The 23,892-nt window shown below is 29.9% G+C and overlaps 7 protein-coding genes across 9 annotated transcripts; 3 read left to right on the forward strand and 4 right to left on the reverse strand.

Annotated features, from left to right (window-relative positions):
- Positions 1–10: 10 nt before the first annotated feature.
- On the forward strand, positions 11–9,374 carry LOC141524622 (casein kinase I). Of its 2 annotated transcripts, none has more exons than XM_074238650.1 (9): positions 11–380; positions 747–857; positions 1,066–1,214; positions 2,002–2,198; positions 2,434–2,636; positions 2,758–3,019; positions 3,539–3,663; positions 7,339–7,432; positions 8,640–9,374. In XM_074238650.1, exons 1-9 carry the CDS (start codon positions 305–307, stop codon positions 8,707–8,709), a joined length of 1,287 nt encoding a protein of 428 aa, XP_074094751.1. In that variant the 5' UTR covers positions 11–304; the 3' UTR covers positions 8,710–9,374. The 2 variants fall into 2 exon arrangements, with proteins under 2 accessions (XP_074094751.1, XP_074094752.1); XM_074238651.1 differs by lacking the exon at positions 8,640–9,374 and adding an exon at positions 8,203–8,583 and having other exon boundaries at positions 16–380.
- LOC141524047 (uncharacterized) lies at positions 3,669–7,434 on the forward strand (the record flags this gene model as incomplete). Its single annotated transcript, XM_074237691.1, has 1 exon — positions 3,669–7,434. A coding segment is annotated over one exon (1,533 nt), but the record flags the coding sequence as incomplete, so codon positions are not given.
- Positions 9,134–12,501, reverse strand: LOC141524626 (L-xylulose reductase). Of its 2 annotated transcripts, XM_074238656.1 has the most exons (5): positions 12,382–12,501; positions 11,815–12,244; positions 11,275–11,423; positions 10,905–11,031; positions 9,134–9,238 (listed from the first exon to the last, which is right to left on the reverse strand). In XM_074238656.1, the coding sequence occupies exons 1-4, from the start codon at positions 12,431–12,433 to the stop codon at positions 10,928–10,930; spliced, it is 735 nt and encodes a 244-aa protein (XP_074094757.1). In that variant the 5' UTR covers positions 12,434–12,501; the 3' UTR covers positions 9,134–9,238; positions 10,905–10,927. The 2 variants fall into 2 exon arrangements, with proteins under 2 accessions (XP_074094757.1, XP_074094756.1); XM_074238655.1 differs by lacking the exon at positions 9,134–9,238 and having other exon boundaries at positions 10,790–11,031.
- A 392-nt stretch (positions 12,502–12,893) lies between these two features.
- Positions 12,894–15,343, reverse strand: Usp14 (ubiquitin specific protease 14). Its single transcript, XM_074238648.1, has 5 exons — positions 15,184–15,343; positions 14,886–15,064; positions 13,947–14,681; positions 13,480–13,771; positions 12,894–13,396 (listed from the first exon to the last, which is right to left on the reverse strand). The coding sequence occupies exons 1-5, from the start codon at positions 15,197–15,199 to the stop codon at positions 13,140–13,142; spliced, it is 1,479 nt and encodes a 492-aa protein (XP_074094749.1). The 5' UTR covers positions 15,200–15,343; the 3' UTR covers positions 12,894–13,139.
- Positions 15,344–16,030: 687 nt separating this feature from the next.
- On the reverse strand, positions 16,031–18,306 carry Gbeta5 (guanine nucleotide-binding protein subunit beta-5). The gene is made up of 3 exons (XM_074238652.1): positions 17,981–18,306; positions 17,553–17,792; positions 16,031–17,209 (listed from the first exon to the last, which is right to left on the reverse strand). Exons 2-3 carry the CDS (start codon positions 17,656–17,658, stop codon positions 16,266–16,268), a joined length of 1,050 nt encoding a protein of 349 aa, XP_074094753.1. The 5' UTR covers positions 17,659–17,792; positions 17,981–18,306; the 3' UTR covers positions 16,031–16,265.
- Positions 18,307–18,736: 430 nt separating this feature from the next.
- Blw (ATP synthase subunit alpha blw, mitochondrial) lies at positions 18,737–21,736 on the forward strand. Its single transcript, XM_074238643.1, has 6 exons — positions 18,737–18,895; positions 19,243–19,356; positions 19,427–19,776; positions 20,107–20,990; positions 21,082–21,199; positions 21,283–21,736. The coding sequence occupies exons 1-6, from the start codon at positions 18,830–18,832 to the stop codon at positions 21,395–21,397; spliced, it is 1,647 nt and encodes a 548-aa protein (XP_074094744.1). The 5' UTR covers positions 18,737–18,829; the 3' UTR covers positions 21,398–21,736.
- On the reverse strand, positions 21,735–23,834 carry LOC141524620 (elongation factor Tu-like). The gene is made up of 5 exons (XM_074238649.1): positions 23,416–23,834; positions 22,866–23,233; positions 22,389–22,760; positions 22,113–22,304; positions 21,735–22,032 (listed from the first exon to the last, which is right to left on the reverse strand). Exons 1-5 carry the CDS (start codon positions 23,624–23,626, stop codon positions 21,754–21,756), a joined length of 1,422 nt encoding a protein of 473 aa, XP_074094750.1. The 5' UTR covers positions 23,627–23,834; the 3' UTR covers positions 21,735–21,753.
- Positions 23,835–23,892: the final 58 nt, after the last annotated feature.

Consider the following 23,892-nt stretch of genomic DNA (forward strand, 5'->3'; position numbering starts at 1 on the left):
GGCCATAAGTTACATGTTACTTTTAGTTGAAAAAACCGCCACAACGCGCTGAAGTCGCCAGAAGATGGTGCTGAAGCCCGAAAAGAGAGCAGCACACTCGAGAGGAGAAAGAAGAGAAATAATACTGTTCATGTCCATGAGTATACGAGCGGAAGCGCGATCAAAGATGGAGATTTCGGTCCCCCCGACCCTCTAAAGCGGTATTCGTAGAAACTTGCGCTGTTGAACGACGACACGCGGACCCGAAGGGCATCAAGGTACGCGCACGTTGCTCGGCCAGCACGCGGCCAATTGGTGCACCAGGATGGAGCTCCGCGTCGGCAGCAGGTACCGACTCGGACGTAAAATCGGGAGCGGCTCCTTCGGCGACATTTATCTAGGTAACTATGACTTCCTTGGCAGGCTCCTTTCCCCCTCCTCCGTTATTGTCTCCATATTCTCTCCTCTCTCTCTCTCTCTCTCTCTCTTTTTCTCTCTCCCCAATTAACATTTTATCATCCATAATAATATTTTGTCAACAAAATCCATAATATCAATCCTTCCTCATCCACCATGAATTCATTTTTCCTATAACAATTTTCTGCAATAACAATAATAATAATAATATTAATAATAATAATGATAATAGTGATACTAATACTAATAATATATACTGTTGTTTAATAACTGCCCTCCCAATAGTTTGTTGCTACCCCACCGCCTAGGCTACGGCTCAGACTAATTACTCTTTTTCTTTGTTACATTAGGCACAAACATCTCGACAGGCGAAGAAGTCGCCATCAAGTTGGAATGCATAAAAACACGACATCCACAGTTATACATAGAATCAAGATTCTACAAGATGATGCAGGGCGGTGGTATGTACATACTCCAATCAACAACTCGACAAACGACAACAAACCAGTTGTTGCCATACGATTATTCGTCAATACCCTTTTTTTAAAAAATATCTTTTCCCCTATCATATCACACTACCCCATAAGCTGTCGCTTATTATTATTATTATTTTTACCCCTATTATTTAATATTTTATTAATAACATTATTTTTACCCTCTTAAATACAGTTGGAATTCCTGCTATAAAATGGTGCGGTTCGGAAGGTGATTATAATGTTATGGTGATGGAATTGTTAGGACCATCACTTGAGGATCTTTTCAACTTTTGCTCTAGGCGGTTTACGCTCAAGACAGTCCTACTACTCGCTGATCAAATGGTGAGTCATCAAATCATTTTTTCCAATCTCTTAAATTTATGACACTAAAGTTACCAGTCACTTGACAATTTTTTTTTTATTTTATTTTTAACAAACAAATTTTTTCCAAAAAATTGCATTTTTTATTTTTTTAATTTTTAAATGTCAATTTTTTTTTTTTTTTTTTTTTGCTATAATTTATTTGGTAAAAAATTTAATTAATATCTGCTAGATTAATTTTTATTAAAGCTTTAAAGTAAATTCAATAATTAAATAAAATATTATTAATATTTATTGAATTAAAAATTTTTTTTTAATTCTCAATTCAAATTTTACCAACGAGTTATGCTCTACTTAATCTTACATCCAAGTGGGTCATGCTAGTTTTACACCGTCGCCATTTACAACGAGTTTTGTAAGCTTTAAAAAATTGTGATTCTTGCAACGTGCTACACTTGTAATGTTTTTAGTTTTATTTTTATTTAAATTAATGTAAATGCCCACGTTTTTTTTTTTTTTTTTAATACAATCAGGAAAATGCTTTTTCGTTATATTTAAAGCAACACTCAATAGTTGAGTTAATAAATCAATCTACAAATATTTATATATGTTTATCATTGTTTACATAGTTAAAAACAAGGTTATTGACATTAAAATAAGAGTTAATATTCTTGTTTTCAAACAGAATTATCTTGTATTTATTCAAGAATTTAGCGATGTTGCAAACAATTAATTTTATTACAATCATTAATAAAATTTATCTCTTATTTATTTTTTAAAAAAATATAATTATTTATTTATTTTTCAGATAAGCAGAATCGACTTCATTCACAGCCGTCACTTTATTCACCGCGATATAAAACCCGATAACTTTCTAATGGGATTAGGAAAAAAGGGTAATCTCGTGTACATTATAGACTTTGGACTCGCGAAAAAATATCGCGATGGTCGTACTCACAGGCATATACCTTACCGAGAAAACAAAAATCTTACTGGAACGGCTCGGTTAGTATTAATTAGTCATTGTCATTATTTATTTATTTTTATGTTAAAGTAGTCTTAATTATTTCTGCTGGTATTTAAAACAAGTATCGATGGTGAAATTAACCTAGAAAAAAACTAGATTAAAGTTTAGATTTAAACGGAGAAAATTATAGATTTATTCAGGCAAATAATTATTTAATACTGATCCTGATGTATTTATAGCAGTATTAAGCTAATTAATAAACAATTGTTATAGGTACGCAAGTATAAATACACACATGGGAATTGAACAATCACGGAGAGATGATCTCGAATCATTAGGTTATGTGTTTATGTATTTTAACACGGGTAGTTTACCGTGGCAAGGATTAAAATCAGCGACTAAGAGACAAAAATATGAACGGATATCCGAGAAAAAAATGTCTACGTCGATTGACGAACTTTGTAAAGGATTTCCTGGTAATTATTTTTATTTATTTTTAGTTTAAATAGTCTCAAATGTAATTATTTATTTTAGAAAAAAAAAAAAAAACTTTTTTTTCTAATTAAAATTAACAATGAAATGATATTTTTTTTCCAGTTGAGTTTGCTAAGTACCTGAGGTACTGTCGACAAATAAGATTTGAAGAACGACCAGACTACTCATATCTCCGGCAGCTATTTCGCACGCTTTTTCACCACGAAACTTTCACCTATGATTATGTTTTTGACTGGAACATGCTCAAGTTCGGTAATGTGAGGCAACAAGCGTTACCAGCGGCACAGCAGGCACCTATACACTCTCAACCTGTTAATGTTCCGCTGTCATCGGGAACAAATAACGAGCAAGAGCACCCCTCTAGGTCAGTATTTTAATAATTATTATTATTTCAAGTATAAGTATTAATGTTTATGGTAGAATAACTCGATTTATCCCTGATGCCGGCGAGGTTACCAGCTAAAGCTTAGGCGTTTTATAAATAGCCGTGTCGCGTTCGAAATCTATTTTAGTCTTGGGTCAATGCATCGCCAATGAGAACATGAATCAGATGTATTTGATACATAGCCTAGCTGACAATTAATCAAACGTAAATATTAAGGTTAATTAAAATTAATAATATTGTTATCAATAGTTCAGGTGTGAAAAATAATTTTACGCTTAAATGGTATTTGATAACAATAAAAATAAAATTTATTTATTATGGAAAATTTTATTTAAAAAAAAAAAAAAATGATTAGCTTTAATTAAAACTTTGCTTGGAAAAAATTATTTTTTAAATGTATTTTTGATTGATTAATTATTATTATTATTATTATTATTATTATTATAAATCAATAATTAAATTAACAGATAAATAAATATTTATTTCACTGAGTTACAGGATTTACACGCGTCAGTGTCTCGCAAATGCATCGGGTACAGCAGGTGGACCAACGGTAAGCACCTCAGGACGTCGTCAGAAGCACGAGACGGAGCAAGAGGAGCAAGATAAAAGCGATCTTCAAGGTAAAATACAATTCTACCAAAAGTTGTGCGCTAGCCAGCAGCAGGCAATCGCCGATCGTAGGAATGCGACAACAACGACAAGCGGGGTGTCGCAAACAGTTAACCATGATCCAGCTGGTAGTACACCAAGTGCCTTTAGATTCAGCACATTCAAATCCGCGCCGGGTAAACCACCACCCGACCCTAACTCGCCCGAGTCACTTGACTTGTCGGGTCTAGGGTTGGGCCACCGCGATATTGTAACTCGTAGTAGGGCTGAGTATAATTCTGGACGATCACGTGATTGCTATCAATCAGGTGCTCCTCGTCTTCCGGAGAGAAGCACCAACGCGGAAGCGCATCGTATGGACAAACAGAGTTATTTTTTTCATGGGCATAAAACTCAGAAAAATGTAGAAAATCGTAAATTGGCTCCTTTGGTTCCTTTGGAGTTTAACGATAATGCGGATGCAGCCAAACCCCAAGCGACTTCCACTGCAATTCTTCCATTGCAATTCGATTATAATTTTTTACCCAAAAAAACTGACGATGCTTTTTTCAAGTACCGCAATCAGATTAGTCACGGCAATGATGAGTCGGGCCAGGTAAATATCGAATTTACCGAAAGAGAGGGTGAGTTTTTTAAGAAAAGCAGCACTGAGTTACTTCAAGCAACTGCTACTACGGTTAAGCAAAGAACATTTTCATTTCGCAGCAAAGACAAGGTACACAAAAGTCTTGAGTCTTTAGATCCAAATCCAGATTACGGCAATATGGACGCTAAAAGCCTCGATAATCTTCCCGATGAGACCGCCAAGCTGTCATTCTGTCACAGCAAGCAGCACAGCCTTGACTCGGCCCAAAAAAATGACTCCTCAACGGTTAAACGCAAACGACCGAATTTCTTCCAGCGTGTTGGTCGCAGTCTACATTTTTTACCCCGTGACAAAGAACGCACGCAAGATTTATTGAAGCAGAGCTGCTGTGAGCAAACAGAAAGTATAAAAAAAGACAAAGACAAAGACAAAGATGATGATGATAATGATAATAATAAAGATAAGAATGAGTATTTTTTGCGCAAACAACAGGATAGTAATTTTTTTGAGGCTGCTGAGGTGTTTAATACTAAGAATGATTTTTTTTATGATAATCGCCCGAAGCGAGAACCATTGTTGCAACTTAAGTCGGGAAATGAATTGAGCAACAATTTTGTGACGGGCGATTATAAAACAACACGTAAGACTGCCGAAGAACAAGATAATGATAATGATAAATTAAGTTTTAATACTCATGAGACTACCAGCGGGAATAAGGACAGTTTAGAAATCGGGTACTCGATAAGCCAGCTCGGGAGATTGTATATACAGAATATACAGAATCAAGGCGACCAATTGGGCCCTAATGAAATTATTGACGGGCAAAAAAATTATTTGGACTGGATCCCACGCACTGATTTGGATGTACTTAGTCACGTTGATTCGTTTAAACGCAAACCCCAGGGGAATATGGATATTCTTAAAGGCATTTTGCTTGATATATTTGTCTGTATCTGCATTTGAGTTAAACTTGTTCAATACCGCGTTAATATTTTTTAATCTTCAATCGTTATTGTCTTTAAATCGTACTTTTAATCGTTTATAATTCGTCGATAAGATTCTTTTCATTCGTATTTCATTTTTTCTACGTCCGTTTCCATTCACCATTTATTGTTTTTAATTTTAAACCTATATTTATATTTTAAGTCATATATATCCTATTAAAAAGTATATATGGGTTTAAGGAGGTCCTATCGCTGTTTATTAATTTTTTAAATGTATATTTTGTCAAAATTTTGGATAATTTTTTATTAAATCATTATTTAAATGAAAATATAAATATATATCAGAAATATATTTTTCATACTATTTTTTAAATTTTATCAGGAAAAAAAAAAAATTATTTTTCCTAAAAAATATTTTTGATAAAAAATATATTTTTGACAAAAAAAAAAATTTTTTTTTTTTTTTTTATTAAAATCTAGACGCAATATTTTTATACGTAAATTAAAACGCGATCGGATCTCCTTAATGATTCGCAATGCAATTTTTTTTCTCATTAATTTAATGTAGCTCGGTTAATTAATTAATTATTTTTTAATAATTTTAAGATAAACGTTAAATGCGTACACGAATCATGCCAAATTTACCGATTGACAATAATATGTATTAATTACAAACTTTTTGTACATACCATCAAATTTATACACTTAAGCTTTACAAAATTCGAATTTTTGAATCTCTGAAAAAATCTTTGACTAAAAAAATTTAATTAATGAATTAATTAAAAAAAAAAAATTAATTAATTAAAAAAAATTTTTAAAAGATCTTTGTGTAGTTTTAAACTTCAATCAATACGATTTGATTTAATGTGTTCTTTTTATTGCCTATTATTATTATTGACAACTCATTTATTTAAATGATTATATTACATGATAATAATAATAAATAAAATACTCTTAATGGACTGAATAGCCTACGACTCGGTAAAACGTATATTTTTAATTAACTACTATACAAATAATTAATATCCATGTCTTATCACTCACATTTTGCAATAAGTTCATTAATTGTATGATCAAATGAGTGGAGCTGACTGGAGGACAATAGCTGTAATTATTGACGCTTTAATTATTTAAACCAATGTCAGAAAATAAAATTAACACTCAGGTAAATTGATTTAAAAAAAAAAAAAGCCTCCAGCTTTTCTTCTCATGATAAAAAAAAAAAAAAAAAAAAAACGTGTTTCTTTCGTCTTTATTTTGCCCATTTATTCATCGTCTTCATATCATCTATGTAAAATGACTGTTTTTAAGGATGATTAAAAGAAGGTAGAAATAAATGTTTTTCCATTCAAGGACTGGTTTGTTTTTTTTATTTATCTCACTTTACTCCATTATTTTTTTTTTTTTTTTTTTTTTTTTTTTTAATTCAAATATCCTGGTCAAAATTTTTCTCACTTGGCTTGAATGGAAAAACCACGGCTTGTTTTTTTTTTTTTTTTTTTTTTTTTAATATTATAAAAATAATAAAATAGTAAAAAGTCGGGTAATTTTTAAATAATATTACAGTCATTCATTTTCATTCATTTTTTTTATAAAATTCTTTATTTATTTCTTCTTTTCCATTTGAACGGCCAAGCGCGAAAGATATCCCATAAATATATATTAATTTAATAGATATATATTATTATTTTTATTTAAATTAATTATTTCGTTTTAAGAAAAGTGATTATAATTATTTATAAATATTAAGGCACTGTGGTGGGTATTTTTAAATATTCTTGATCCCGTGTTGAAAAAAGTTTCTGCTTTTTTATTTTTTTTTGCATGTTTTACAATTGTTACTGGATAAAAAAAAAAATTGCACGTGCAAAAGCAAGTGTCTTAAAGATTGAATAAAAATTTATTTTAAATAATAAATAGTTATTTAAATAATGAGTGTAGCTGTCAGAGGATTTATTGGCTCCTACACTTGGACCAATAGCATGAAAAAATTGCATTGAACCCAAATACGCAATAATAATAATTATTATTATTATTTATTACAATTTATAATATAAAAATAATAAAATTATAAATTAATTTTAATTAAAATCCTTGATAAATAATTAATTAGATGCAAATTGAGAGTTTTGTTTTATCTTGGTGATCTCTTTCAGCGAGCGGTACGGGTGGACATGAAAAACGGCGGGTCAGCATAAGATTACACCGTAACACAGCAGCAGCTGCTGCTGAGATGCAGCCAAAATCCAAGTGAGTTGTATTTTTTTTATTTTTGTTAAGTATTACTATTAATTAAATCGCGTGACAAATGCCAATAGGATTTATTTGTATAAAAAAAATTTTTTTCAAAGCCAAAAATTTTTTTTTCGGTGACCATTTTGCCTCGTTTTGTAGTTTAATTAATTTTTCATATTTATTGTGGTATTTCTTCATTGATGTAGTATTATTTTCATTTTTTGCAGTAAAAAACATTTTTTTTTTCCTACGCCCTTTTGGCTTTAGAAATTAAAAAATTTTGATCTAAATAAAAAAAAAAAATTTGGTAATTTTTGAGAATTCCAAATAGAGTCAAATAAAAAATATTTTTATCATTTTAAAAAAATTAAAAAAAAAAAAAAAAAATTTTTTTTTTGGTGACCATTTTGCCCCTTTTTGTAATTTAATTTTAGTAAAATTTTTTTACTGATCTTGATGTTTTAAACAATTCAATTTCAAGTTAATTGGCAGTAAAAAAATGTTTTTTGTCCGCCCTTTTGGCATTTGTCACTTAAAATGGTTAAGGTTGTACTTGGACGCTAATAATCATCACTGACCATAAATCATTAAAAACTTGAATTGCACTTTTCACCTAGTTTTAAATGGGTCGCTATACCGTGGCATGGTTCTCCTCGGGTAAATGAGTCTTATCTATTAGAATAGTGATTGAAAATAATTATACCGTGATGCATGTTAATCTAAAACGTTAGACAATACAAAAATGATTTTTTTTTTATTTTTTTAATTTTTTCCGTTGATTACAGGTAAAAGATCTACTACAGTCATGTAAAAAAGGAAATCGCGTACACACGATGGACGAATATTATTTGACATGCTGTGACCGAAGTGAAAGAAGCTAAATTAACACTATGCCATGCCATGGTGTACAAGACTCTAGAACGAGAGGATTGATGCGACATGACTTTTATTTTATCTTTACACAATAAATATTTAAATTATAATTAAAATTAAGAATCTAAATCAAGCTCTCGTTGATGAAAAACACGTGGGGTGATACAGTGCTTGCTTAAGAGACATAGACCTAATTAAGAAAATTTGTAAAGCATTTTAATTAGCTTTTCAATAATTAATTATAATTATTAAGTCTCTTTTAAATTAAAGTACTTAATACTTGTTGTAAAGTATTTGTCAGCAGTAACTCGCTTAATTTTTGCTGTTTGTGTATGTTTTGTTTTGGAAGCGCCAATGTGATGGCAATGGCTCCACCAACCCAGGTGATCAAGCGGGCAAACGTTCAACACAACAAATAAGCCAACAAAAACAAGTTAAATCACAGACAACTAAAACTCGAGGCTTGTCTTTTGCAACAGCTGGTGCTCGTCAACCTCGTAAATAATTTTCAACATCAACTATCGATTTTATTAAATTTATTAGCTTAGAATTATTATTATAATTATTTATAATTATTAAAATTGCCGTCGTTCAGCTTCGGCATTTTTTCCCCGGCTCTATTTATAATTTTTTGTTATAATTATCGACTTTAATTACCGCTGAATGATTGTAAGATTTAATTGTGAGTCTATTAAGGTTAATTAAGTTAATGATTTAATTCTAGCATTATTATTATCATCACATTTAATGTCACAAGATTCTTAATTATTTGTACTAAGTTTTTGGCGTGTCTTTTTTTTTTTTTTTTACTTTTTTTTTAAGCAATCTTTTTTTATCTTGAAGTTTAAAATCTGAGCAATTAACTTGTAATTTTTTTTATTCCATCAAAATATTGTACGAGAACTTGACGACTGAAATATTTTTTGACCAAGTGACAGGCTCTCATTTCTACAATGGCAAAAAAAAATTTATTTTTTAAATTTAGAGAAAAATAGTCGCTGAATTTATTTATCATGTTTTTTGAATTTGTAAAAAAAAATAGTACATTTAATTATTAAAAAAAAAAAAAAAAAAAAAAAAAAAATTAATTAAAAAAAAAAATAAAAAAATAAGAATCGTGATAAAATATAAAATGTATAAATATAAGAAGTGATTTTTCTAAGTAGATAAATTTTAGTTTGACTTTTTGGTTTCAAATAACGCCGCTAATTAAATAATTATTGTATTTAATGCCAATTATCGTTTACTGGAATATTTTTGCCGGTTTCCCCGAGATTAAACACGTAAATTAAATATATAATAACTATAATAATAATTAATAATGATAATAATAATAATAAAAATAAATAATATTCTTTATAATGGATAGTTAAATCACATCTAAGCGATAAAATAATTTTTTAAATTATTATCTTTGATATAAGACATAGCAGAACTTTTTATGCTAGCTGATCGAATTATAATTACTATAAATCTAAAATATATATTTTAGATACAATTAATTTTTAGTATTATCGGCAATTAAATAATTAATTTGAACGATTTAGAATATTATTATAATTTAAACATAAGTCTGGATTAAATTGAAAAAAAAAAATCTGTAGCAATAAAATTTAATTAAAAAATAAATTTTTACTATTAATAATAATTATAATTTTTTTTACAGGCCAATAGTTTAACATTTAAACAAAATATATATTACACTGCCAGTATAATTCCATGCGTATTTTTCCAGAAATTAATAATATAGAGCATGACCTCCAAATTGACTGACCTTGTTAATTTAATTATTTAATCCAAAAAAAAGCCTTTATTAAATTTTGGTGTGACCGGCACTTTTGTTAAATGTAAATAATTTTTTATAACATTTTTTACTAATTAATTAATCCTTAATTAATTACTAAATAACTTTGATAAAAAATTATTAACCTGTTAATTTTGTCCATTTTTTTATTGTAGAAAAAAAAAATTAATTAAATTTTGTTAAATTAACGGCCTAGTAAAATTTATAGAAGCAATTATTTGGCGATTAATTTTAAAGTGGTAATGGTAATAATTGTGTAACGAATCAAACAATTTGTATATATCATATACAATTTATTAATTAAATATAATCAATATAATAAGACCTTAATATAAGCTAAGTATATAAAAAAATTTATGAATAAAATAACAAAAGCTAAATATTAACGCACGTTAGCTTTTTTTATAGGATTAATAATTTTTATATATTAAAAAAAAAAAAAAAAATAAAAATATTTTCTCTCCATTATTTTATAGATCGTAATTTTAATCAGGCAACGCTTGTAATTGTCGCTAAAAATTGTTATTATTATAATTATTAATTATTAATGCATGCAATATGCCCGAAAAAAATTAATTATATTATTTCCATGACGTTTTACTGAAAATTATTAATTGTATTAATTATTAATTATTTTTAATGTGAGAATCTGTTTGTATGTTCATGTAAATAATTGCTTTTTTCGATACGAAAGATTTATTGGGGAGAAATATTTTTAAATTTATTATTTATTATTATTATAATAATATATCCATAAATTGAACAAAAAAAAAAAAATTAAAATATGAAAAAGAAAAAAAAATAATGTACTTAGTTGATAAAAATTGTTTGTTTTATGTTGCGAGAAATCCGCCGTCAATGGGCAATGCAACGCCATTAATCATTGAACTGCGATCACTTAGTAGATAAACAATTGGGTCTATAACTTCGTCAACCTCTGTAATATATCGTGAAATTTTAATTGTATTAGTTATAAATTTAAGAATACAAAATGTATGTATGGTAAATGATTAATGATAATGACCATTGGATTATATACAATTTATTATCTAGGGATGTGAGTTCCAGGCGTGGAAAAAAAAAAAAAAAAAAAAAAAAAAAAGATATAATTTTTATGTCTATGTGAGTGAATAATTATTTACAAGGGGATGATTTTAAAATACATAGTACAATTTCTTACCGGCAAAACGACCTAGTGGTATTTTTTCTGTCATACTGCGAGCTTTTTCTGGATCTCCCCATCCTAATTTTCCCATCGCTGTCAAAACTACTGTTGGATTTACTGCGTTTACACGAATATTGTGAGGGCCTAATTCTAAAGCCATTGTTCTGAAAAAAATATTTAGATTTTATTATTTTAATTATTTGTTAAATTTTTTTTTTTTTATAATTTTTAATTGAAGAAATTTTCAGACAGCAGTTCTAGATTTTTTTAAAATATCATTAGTGTTAATATTATTTATTTAAATAATTGTAACATTAATAAAAAAAAAATTCCTTGAAAAATTTCTACTGATAATTTTTTTGAGAGACATGTGATTAATTTTTAAAATTTTTTAAGAAAAAAATTACATTTTAAATTTATTAAAATTTCTACAAATCCATTTTTTTATAAATTTTTTTTTGCTATAATTTATTTGTTAAAAAAAATTTTAAAAATTGTGACAGCTAAATTTAATGTAATTTTAGTTTATTATTAAATAAAAAAAAATTAAAATACTTGGTCAACATATCAACAGCTCCTTTAGAAGCGCAATAAACTGCATGATCTTTAAGAGCAGCATGACTCGTTTGGGAAGAAACATTAACAATACTTCCAGAGGATTTCCTCTTGATCAAATCTTCTGCCACCACTTGAGACACATTAAACATCGACTTAACGTTAATAGTCATCGTCAGATCAAAGTGTTGTTCTGTTTGCTGCAAAAATGGCGCAAGACAAGCTACTCCTGCATTATTGACCAGCATGTCAATCGGTAGGACCTTTTTAACAGCGTTTCTTGTCGCTTCCCAGTCTGCGAGGTCTACTGCAACTGTCTCAATTTTTGGATCTTGTTTTTTTAGAGAGTCCAAGTTGGAGGCTGTTTTTGACAAGGCGATTACTGTTCCATTGAACTTTGACAAGCGCAGAGCTAGTTCTCTGCCGATACCTTGATTTAAAATAATTTATTATTAATTTTTACCTCAAAATTTTAAAATTAGTTTTAATAATTAATAATTAATGTCTGATAATTTTTTTAATAAATAATTATTGTAAAAAAAAATTTTTTAGGTAATTTATACTCACCTTGTCCAGCGCCTGTGATCAAAATACGTTTATTTTTAAATGAAATATTCATTGCAGCGAATTTACCAAAGAACTGCTACTAATTTTATTTCTTCTCTATTTATATAACTATAAAGAAAAATATGATTAATATTAATGCGTTATAAATTCAAGTATTAGGCAACAATTGATAAGAATTATGATTCAGATTTTAAAGCGTCACTAAAGTTATATATTATAAATCATAATCTGTCAAAGACCGTCTGTATTGACTAGGTATTTTATTAAAGTTCATATCAGAACATGAAATTATTTTTATAAAATAAAATATAATAATAAAAAATTTTCTTTAGAGTTTTAACGGTGTCTACCCAACGACTGGGTTTTATTTAACATATATGAGTTCGTCTTGTTAAAGTATGACGTGTAGATATAATTGGTCTCGAAGCAAATGCCGTTAGTTTAATTTATATGAATTTAAATAATTGGCAAATGTTAATACAACTTTGGACTTATCTGGAATAAAAACACAATTATTTTTTAAATATCATATATATAATTATAATTTTACAAAAGAACAAATTATTATTAGTCATTAATTAAAGCAGCAAGAAATTTATTACTTGCCATATTATCAGAAAGTTACAATTATAATTATCATTATTGTTATTGATATCATTCTCTCAATGCGAAACACAAGTTTTTTAAATGCTTCATGTAATTTTTAACTATTTTTTTTTTTTTTTTCAGGCTGAATTTTTAGATTCTTAATAAAATAATTAATCGCTGTCTGTGATAGGAATTTCGAGAATTTTCGGTCCGTAGAGAAGAACGTAGGCACAGTGCCAGTCACCGCCGCCGCTGAGTTTCAGGATTTCTTCACTTGTAACGACACTCACTGTGTCATCGTCGCATTTTAACCAAGTATCTCCTTTTTGACGAACCCAAGCGACATAATGTCCGCTACTGCTTGATCGTCCTCTGTGAGTTAGAACTGCTTGAAGCGTGTAGTAACCGCTGTTATTTGAACCCAAATCTTAAAAAAAAAAAATTATTAAATAATTATAATAAAAAAAAAATTTAGTATGAAAAAATAAATTTATTAAAAATGATGAATACCATCTTCAAAACAAAACGACAGAGTTTTCACTGCTTTTTCAGGCTCATCAACCTTGGGCTTTTTGTCTGTTAGTTTCTGAGCTTCTTCAACTGTTTTATCTTCAAGCTCCTTGAATTTATCTCGCATGGGAATAAGTTTTTTTTGAAGCTCAGGAGAACAAAGCTCAAATGCGTCAAATTCCATGGGGAATTTAACGTCTTTCAATATCTTGGCATTTATTGCTTCCTTTTCTTTGTAGAAAAATCGAACGAATTGAATCGTAATGTAGGCTGGTAGTCTGCTGATTTTAGACTGTAATAAAATAAAAAATTAATGAGAAATTTTTTTTAATAATAAATTATTTTTTAAAAATATTATAAATAATTTTTTAGAGCTTCTAAAAAAATAAAATTATTAAAAATAAATTTTTTTTTGCTATAATTTATTAATAAAAAATTATTTAACGTCTCAAAAAATTTATACATACCGTTTTCGTATAAACAGCATCTCTTTCAAGAGTTGGCGACATTTTAGTTAGCTGTTCCTGCATTTTGTTCTTCAATCCAGAGTGCATGTACTTAACGTCTGTCGATATGAAGCAACTGAGCTGTAAAAATTCTTCCTTAGATTTAGTTGGTGGTTCGTCTTCAGACTCAACACACTTAAGCTCTGTATCAAATGTCCCGCCGAAATACTGTTCTATCAATGAACGAGGTTTGTAACTCGCTTCGCCGGCGGATCCATTCACTCTAGCTGGTAATTTTTGTTGAAGCATTCGTATTAATTCAGTCCAGCACTCGCTGGCGTCTTGTTGCTGATAACCACCAATCTCAGATTTTTCAGCGAACCGTGGAAATGCAAGATGCAGCACTTGAAGAAGAACTGCCGGTCGAAATGCAATACCATTATCCATACCCTCGTAGCAATCCCTCAAAGAAGCTGTAATACTTTGAGCCGGAACTAAAGATGCTATTTCTTCACTTCCTGAAGAAGCAATACCACCGGGAAATTTCTTTAGAGCTTCTCGCAATTCTGGAACAGTTTTAAGACACTGGACAGTTGCGTTAAGATAACAGGTATTTCCGAGATTTGTTAATCCTGCAGGTAAGTCAAGAGCAGATGCTATTTCTGCTTCATTCATGTCTTCTACAAATATTGGCTTTTCTAAGGGCTCTATTGGTACATCCTCTTCTTTAGAACCCATCAAGAGCACCATAACTCCCTAAAAAATTAACAGAGTTCATTATAATATTTAATTTTTATTGTTCAAAATTTTTGATTTTTTTTTTTTTATTAAATAAATTGGAACTAAAAAAATATTTAAAAAATTTTTTCTTTTCATTTTTTAAAAATAATTTAATAAAAAAATTAACAGCTGTCAGCTGACTTCATTATCACAATATTTAAATAATAAAAAATAACTTACATCTCTAAGCTTTATATTTCCCCAATTTTCATCTTTTAAAGTCATTCCCTTGACCATTACTTTTTGTCTCTCTGGTTGTACTCCAGTTAAAGCAAAAAGTTGGGCTTTAAAAAGTATCGGCTCTTCATCGGTATTAACTTCAATATTTGGAAACAACTCCTTTCCCCACTTCACTTTAACTAAAAAATATATTTATTGTTTATTTATTAATACGATTATATTAAATCAGTAATGTTAGAAAATTAATATTTTTTAAGGTTAATTTTATTATTTTGTGAATTTTAAATTAGAAGCTTACCTTTGTATTGTGGCATTTTTTATTTATAATATTTTTATAAAAACACAATAGAAAAATGAAAAAAATAATCCTATAAATGTAATTTGTTGATCAAGCTTTTTTCTTTACTTGTAAAATAGCAAGTCAGACTATAATCTGCTCTCTAACCATATTTTGATTCCCCCTCTCTATCTATCACTCTACACTGTACTTATGGATTTTAAAAAGTAGCGACCTCTATCAAGGATCAAAAAATTACTTTACCATACCGAGACGGCTCTGCTGTCTTGAGGAAAAAAATTTATCAAAAATTAAAATAGAAAAATCACTGTCACTCAAAAATTAACCATAAAATTTTAACAATTGAATTTTTTTTACAATTAATTACATTAATTGAGTTTTTAATCCAGGAATATTAAATTAATAAATAATTCAATGTTATTTCTACTTTTAATTTTGATTTATTTTTATACAGCACCATTTGCAAATTATTGACAACTGTAAGCTGTCAAAAAAAATAAAAACAATTTTATTTTTCAACAAAACTGAGGAATTTACCCCATGCATAATATATATTTATATTTTTATAATTATTGGTGCAGTTTATACAATCAAAGTCAAACATATACATAAGTATTGATAAATAATTTTTTTTATATCACTGAAGTTGACAATAGAAATTTTTTTATAATTTTACAACATTAAAATTATTAATAAAAAAAATTCCACATGTCAAAAAAAATTAACAGCTGTCAGCTGACCAGTGTAATTTTTTTTTTTTTTTCTTTAAATAAATTCAATTTATTTTATTTTATTCTAAATGTATTTATAGCATGATATTTTTACTCTCAAAGTAATAATCCATAAATACAATTCAGAATTATATTTATATTTCTAACAATTAAAGTAATATACAATAATGACTATTACTATTATATTTTATACATATTTTACGATAATCAACATTAAATATACTACACACGTGTAACGTATAATATCTAAAACTTATTTAAATGCACATTGGTACTTTTTATCACACACGTGATCAATAATAATCAGTGAATAAAATAAATAATAATATTAATGACATAACAAAAATATATTTAAGCCCAAACACGAAGAGTGGCATCCCAGCTGCCAGTAGACAAAGCAGTTCCATCGGGTGAGACCCGAAGACAAGAAACCCGATTTTCATGACCGTAGAGTAGAGCCACTCGTTGACATTTCAAGGTGTCCCAGATGTTGACAGTATAATCATTGTACCCAGCAAACAGGAGCCGCCCGCTGACACTCAAGTCAACAGAATTGGCTCCAAAAATAATACTTTCTTTGGCATAAACGGCAACTTCTTTGTCAGCACGCAGATCAAACAGACGGCAAGTAGCGTCATCTGATCCTGTAGCCACAGCATCACCACCTGGGTGAAATCTCACTGAGTTGACGTCAGACTCGTGGCCTTCGAAGCTTTGAACACACTGGCCGCTTCTCATGTCCCAAATCAGGACCATTTTATCGCAGCTCCCGGACACAAAAGTGTTGCCAGTCTCGCTGGGAGCCAGGTCGATAGACATCACATCGCCTGAGTGTCCGTGAAAATTTTGGAGCAGCTGGCCACTTTCTACGTCCCAGAGCGCACAAGTACTGTCACCGCTTCCAGTTAAAATCTGTTGATCGCTGTTCGGAAACACACAGCAAGACATGTAGGACGTATGGGTGCCTACAGTCTTTTTTTTAGTGCTCACGTCGTCTTCCAAGCTCAGAGGATAAACTGTTACTTTGTTGTCGAGACCTCCACAAGCTACCAAAGCACCACTTGGGGCATAAGCACAAGCCATCACCCAAGTCGTCGGCATTGTAACAGCATGCTCTTTATTAGTGGTAAAAGCGTCCCATATTATCATCTTACCATCTTGAGATGAAGATACTATATGTCTTTTATCTGGAGACCAGTCTGAGCATAACACTTTTGCTTGATGACCCTTCAGCATTCTTCGTGGCTTTATGTTTATACAGTTCATAGGTTCTAATCTATCAGCAACATCTAATACTGAAAATTAAATATTATACATCAGTATTGCATAATAATAAAGTTAGCCGACGTTTTTAATTTTTTTTTTTTTAATAATTTTTTAATTTTTTTAACAAATAAATTTGCTCTAAAATTGTATTTAAAATTTTTTTTGCCATAATTTATTATGAAAATTATTTTAACATTTAATAATTTTACTACAAATAAATTATGGCAAAAAAAAATTGACATGTAGAAATTTAAAAAAATAAAAAATGCAATTTTTTAAACAATATTAAAAATGTCATTAATTTATTTGTTAAAAAAAAATAATCAAATATCTGCTAAATTAATTTTCTGTAAAGTAATCATAATAACTTACATGTGACGTCATTTAATTTTTTTCTCTCATCTTCAAGCCGAATTTTTAAACTTTCAGCTTCTTTTTCCAATTTTTCTATTTGTTCTGTTTCTGTAGCAGAATCCATTTTTAAAACTTGTACTTACTTTTATAATTATTTCAATTGATTCAATTCAATTTATCAATAATTAAATATTTCCTAACTTGTCATCAATATTTTTGTTATTTTCACTCATCATTTGGCAACGTAAGTAACACACGCTGCAAGAATATTAAATATTTTTTTTTAGACTGTTATCAACTGTTACGAATATATACACATCAATACATATGCATGCATGTGAATATAACTCCAATCAATACACTATTGATGAAAAATATTTTTTGAATTACTAACTTAGTCAGTTATTTTTAACACATGTTTACAGTATAAAAAAAAAGATACATACCTTGTCAATTTGATTTTAAATAATTTTAAGTAACTAGTTAAATCATTTTGTGGATCAATAAATATTGAAAAACGCAAAAGATACACAAGATCCAAATAGTAAAACTTTTCTCCATGCGCAGTGAATTAGCGTCGACCCTCACTGGTCCACATTTAGTTAGTCTCCAGCTAGTTCACAAGTCCTTTGTTTATGTTACCACAATTTTTAAATATTTTTTTGTGTCACTAATTTAATTAACAATTCACTCTTGAACGGAAAAATTGATAATACTGAAGTTAGCTGACAGCTGTCAATTTTTTTAATTTTATAACAATTAAAAAATACTTAAAAAAATTTCCACTAATAATTTTTTTTTTAATTTTCACTTTTGTAATTTTGTTTTTAATAATTTCACTGAGATAAAATAATAAAAAAATTTATAACGTCTGTTAACTTCAACGTTTTAAAAATTAATGACACTGAAGTTAGCTAACAGCTGTTAATTTTTTTAATTTTTCTAACAATTAAAAAATACTTGAAAAATTTTTTTGATTTTCACTTTTGAAATTTTTTAATCAAATTTTTTTCACAATAAATTTCACTGCTATAAAATAATAAAAATTTTTGTAAAAAGTTTTTATAAAAATTAAATTAAAATTTCGCGCGCATAAATTTAGTTCTCTTAAGAAGCGCTAATTAACTTCCGGTAGGTAATTTTATCAATGGTTCTGCGCAAGTCAACACGAGAGACACTGCGACGATCGAGTAATAAGTGGAGCTAGAAGATTCGTTCTTCCGTTAGTGCTGTTACTCCCGACGTTTATCGAAAAAAATTTTCTAGTCCGTAAATCGGGCGATTGATATAAAACCATGTCTCTTATGACCCTTCGTCTGGCTGCAGCTGTGGCAAAACAACTGCCAAATGCAACTGTACAGGTAAATTTCTATTATTACTCTGTAAATAATTAAAATCAGAAGGCAAGTGTTGCGTTACAATTTTTTGGGTGCCGACATTTTTATCTCGCCAAGTAATACCGGGTATTTATCAACTATTTCCTAATATTCGTCACTTAAACTCACTTATTCTCCAGCACGTAGTTTAAAATACTAACACTCAAAAAATATATTTATTTTATTGAGGATATTTTTTTTTTTTTTTTTTTTTTTTGTATATTACATAAACAGAAAAGACACCAGTTATGTAATATTCAATATGCAGTGTATACTATTATATCGGGTTGCTGGCCCATGAGTGAAAAATAATTTGTTGAATTATTTTTTAGATCAAATTGCCAGCCGCTGCAATTGCCTCTCGGAAATACCATGTTTCGTGCAGCCGACGATCAGCTGAAATTTCTGCCATCTTGGAAGAACGTATTATGGGATCAGCCCCAAAGGTTTGATAAATTTTTTTTTTTTTTTTTTTTTTTTTTTTAAATTTAAATAATAATTTTTGACAATTTAAAGGCTAATCTCGAAGAAACTGGTCGTGTATTGAGTATTGGAGATGGTATTGCCCGTGTATATGGCTTGAAGAACATCCAGGCCGATGAAATGGTGGAGTTCAGCTCGGGTTTGAAGGGTATGGCCTTGAATTTGGAACCTGACAACGTCGGTATTGTCGTCTTCGGTAATGACAGGAACATCTCTGAGGGTGACATCGTAAAACGTACCGGAGCCATCGTAGATGTTCCAGTGGGTGACCAACTTTTGGGGCGTGTTGTTGATGCTTTAGGTAATCCTATTGATGGCAAAGGTCCATTGAACAACAAATTGAGGTTCCGTATTGGTACCAAAGCTCCTGGCATTATTCCGAGGTATATTTAAATTCATTATTTATTTATTAATTTATTTCTATTACTCATAAGGTGGTAAAAAAAATATTTATACATCTCAGAATTATTTAAATTATTTTGTACTGAAGTTTCCAGACATCTAACAATTTTTTTACAATTAAACTATAAAAAAAAAATTCAGTCTGCTGATTTCAGTGTTGTAAAATTAAATAAAAAAAAATGAAACCATGTAATTAAATTTTTTACAAATGAAAATTAAGTTAGTTAACATGTAAAAATTTTTAGAATTTTTTTTTTATTGAGAAAATTATTAAAAAATATTTTTTTTTCTAATAATTATTTATTCTCCAGAGAGTCGGTCCGAGAGCCAATGCAAACAGGAATCAAAGCCGTGGACTCATTGGTGCCAATTGGTCGTGGCCAACGTGAGTTGATAATTGGTGACCGACAGACTGGAAAAACCGCTTTGGCAATTGACACGATCATCAACCAGAAGCGTTTCAACGACGCTGGTGATGAAAAGAAGAAGCTGTACTGTATCTACGTGGCTATTGGTCAAAAGAGATCAACAGTAGCCCAGATCGTAAAGAGATTGACAGACAGCGGTGCAATTAACTACACAATCATCGTGTCAGCTACTGCCTCTGACGCGGCTCCTCTTCAATACCTCGCACCTTACTCCGGATGCGCCATGGGAGAGTTCTTCCGTGACAACGGCAAACATGCCCTCATCATCTACGACGATTTGTCCAAGCAAGCTGTCGCTTACCGTCAAATGTCTCTGCTGCTGAGACGACCTCCAGGTCGTGAGGCTTACCCCGGTGACGTATTCTATCTCCACTCTCGTCTTCTTGAGAGAGCAGCCAAGATGAACCAGACTCTTGGAGGTGGTTCTCTCACTGCCTTGCCTATCATCGAGACCCAGGCCGGTGATGTCTCTGCTTACATTCCCACCAACGTAATCTCCATCACTGACGGACAGATTTTCTTGGAAACCGAGTTATTCTACAAGGGTATCCGGCCAGCCATCAACGTCGGTCTGTCTGTATCCCGTGTAGGATCTGCTGCTCAGACCAAAGCCATGAAGCAGGTTGCTGGTTCCATGAAATTGGAGTTGGCTCAGTACCGTGAGGTTGCCGCTTTCGCCCAGTTCGGTTCTGATTTGGATGCTGCCACCCAGCAGCTTCTTAACCGTGGTGTTCGACTTACTGAACTCCTTAAGCAAGGACAGTACGGTAAATACTTTTTTTATAATTAAAAAATTATAATTTATTATTTATTTATAAATAAAAAAAATTATTTTACACATTTTTTATTTTTTAACAGTACCCATGGCTATTGAAGAACAAGTAGCTGTTATCTACTGCGGTGTCCGTGGTTATCTTGACAAAATGGACCCTAGCAAAATCACCGCTTTCGAACAAGAATTCCTTGCACACATCAGGTAAAAATTATTTTTTATTATTTTATTTATTTATTAATCAACATTTATGACAAGGCTTTTTAATTGTATTTTTTATTTAACAGATCGTCTCACAAAGATCTGACTGCCACTATTGCCAAGGAGAACATCATCAGTGAAGCTTCTGACGCTAAATTGAAGAAAATTGTCACCGATTTCCTTGCTTCATTTAGCGCGTAAAACTCTGTACATGATTAAATGTGTCGTTTAAATGTTCATAGATAGTTACTCGAGCAGTGTCGTTAAGCCGTGCTAAAGTCAACGTGCGGGAGTATTTTATATAGTTACATTATTGTAATTATTGATACTGCACGACCATTGACAACAGCACGTTCACATTTTTTTAATCTCACAGAAAGGAAAACTTTTTGATCATCATACGTACGCGTTGCAGTAAAAAATAAAATTATATATAAAATTCATAATTAAATAAGTGGATGAATGACGCGTTCGTCTTTAATAAAAATCTATTACTTAGAGGTATCTCTTGTAATTAAAAAATAAAAAGTTTAAAAAATTTTTGTTTATTTAATTTATTAATTATTTAATCCAGGCACTACAACTTGATTTAGTTTTCTTTTATCAACAATTAAAGGTTTCAATAATTTTGTTATTTGACCCGTAGCAACTGTGTTTCTTCCTTCTCTTACTGTGAAGGTTTGTCCTACCATCATTGGCATTCGTTTTATGAGGGTCAGTTTTGTTGAACATTGTTCACCAGGCATCAACATATTATTTCCTTGGCCAAGCATCAAATCAAACCGACATTGTACTGACCAGGTTGAACTATAAATTGGCGAGCAGTGACCTGATGCCTATAAAAAAATATTTATTATACTTAAAAATTAAATTTTTACAAAATTACCATAAATTTTTACAAAGAAAAAAAAATTACAGGCAAAGGTCGATGTCGGCCACCTTCAGCAGTTTCAATTAAAAACATTTGTGCTTCAAAATGATTTGTTGAAAGAAGTGAATCTTTCTGACAGAGCATCATCCCTCTAAAGACATTATTAAATTTGACGCTACGTAATAAAATTCCAACATTTTCTCCAGCAAGAGCTTGTGGTACACTTTTTTGGAATATCTACAACAAGTATTTTTTATTTTTTATTTAATTATTGTCAATATTATTATTATCATTTAATTAATGCAAGAGTAAAATGAGTACCTGAATGTCTCCAACAGTGGTTCGAGTTTGTTCATCAAAACCCAACAAATCAGCAGGTGCATTTTTTTTAATGATCCCTCGTTTAATTGTACCCACCACTACGGTGCCTCTGCCGGGTACGCTTATCACATTGTCAATTGGTAACAGAAAAGGTGAATCGTAGTCTCTTTTAGGGGTCGGTACGTAATTATCCACAGCATCCAGTAGATCTTTAATTGCTGGGACTCCCAATTTAGAATTATCATCATTCAAACCTAAAAGCGCAGATCCACGGATCACTGGTGCACTTATACCGTCAAATCCAAGGTCAGTTAAGAGCTCTCGTACTTCTATTTCAACCAGGTCCAGCAGCTCATCATCAACAAGATCTGCCTGGAAACTATTAAATCAGTAATATTGTTCAAATGTGATTGAATTTAATATCATTTAATTTTCAATATTACAGAATAAACTGGGAAAAATACAGAAGCTGCTAACCTTGTTGATGAAGACAACAATGTGTTTTATATTGAGTTGCTTTGCTAGAAAAAGATGCTCTCTAGTTTGCGGCATAGTACCATCATCAGCAGCTACCACGAGAATAGCCCCGTCCATTTGTGACGCTCCACTGATCATATTTTTTATAAAATCACTGTGGCCTGGACAATCTGTGTGAGCATATCTGCGCAATTTAGTTGAGTAACCAACATGAGCAATGTTTATTGTGATGCCACGTGCTTTTTCCTCAGGAGCTTTGTCAATTTGGTCAAATGGAACATATTTGCAATTTTTAAATTCCTCTGACAGGACTTTTGTTATAGCTGCTGTTAGAGTAGTTTTTCCATGATCCACATGACCTATTGTACCTATGAAAATTCATTCAGTATATATTTAATAATTTTATAACAAATAAATTTAAAAAAAAAAAAAAATTGACATGTAGAAATTTTAAAAAACAAAAAATTCAATTTTTTTTAAATAATTTTTTTGATAAATAAAAATAAAAAAACTGTCTAATGTCTGCTAAAAATTTAATATCATACTGTACCTATATTACATATTTGTTCTGCGTTTACTTCAGAAGAAAAATTTCGAGTGTGCGAAATAGATGGTTGGTTTATTTTTTTATTTTCAAGTTTTGAAAATTCTGTAAACACACGTAACACTGAGAATGTTTTTTTATTTATATTATTTAAATTAAAAGCTGAAATTTTAACTGCACTGTAAACCGGTCGAAAAATATTTCTTAAAACACTCATGATTTTATTTTTTAATTACACTTAGCTATATTATTATTATCAATACAAACATATAAAAATTTTTAATTAATTAAAAATTAATAAATACGTCAATCATTTTCTTCTGACAGATTAATTTTATTGTAAGGATAATTTTTTATATTAAAAAACAAATAATAACAATGAGGGATTTAATTTTAGTTAGGAATATAATTAGTGTTTTTTTTATCCGCTAGAGCGCTGAAATAGTCTACTGAAGTTAGGCGCGCAAAAATTTTTAAAATTAT

The sequence above is a fragment of the Cotesia typhae genome, unplaced genomic scaffold (genome assembly GCF_013202065.1).
Source record: "Cotesia typhae breed Kobodo isofemale line unplaced genomic scaffold, CoteBio_Ctyphae contig_22, whole genome shotgun sequence".
In the NCBI taxonomy this organism is placed as follows: Eukaryota; Metazoa; Arthropoda; class Insecta; order Hymenoptera; family Braconidae; genus Cotesia; species Cotesia typhae.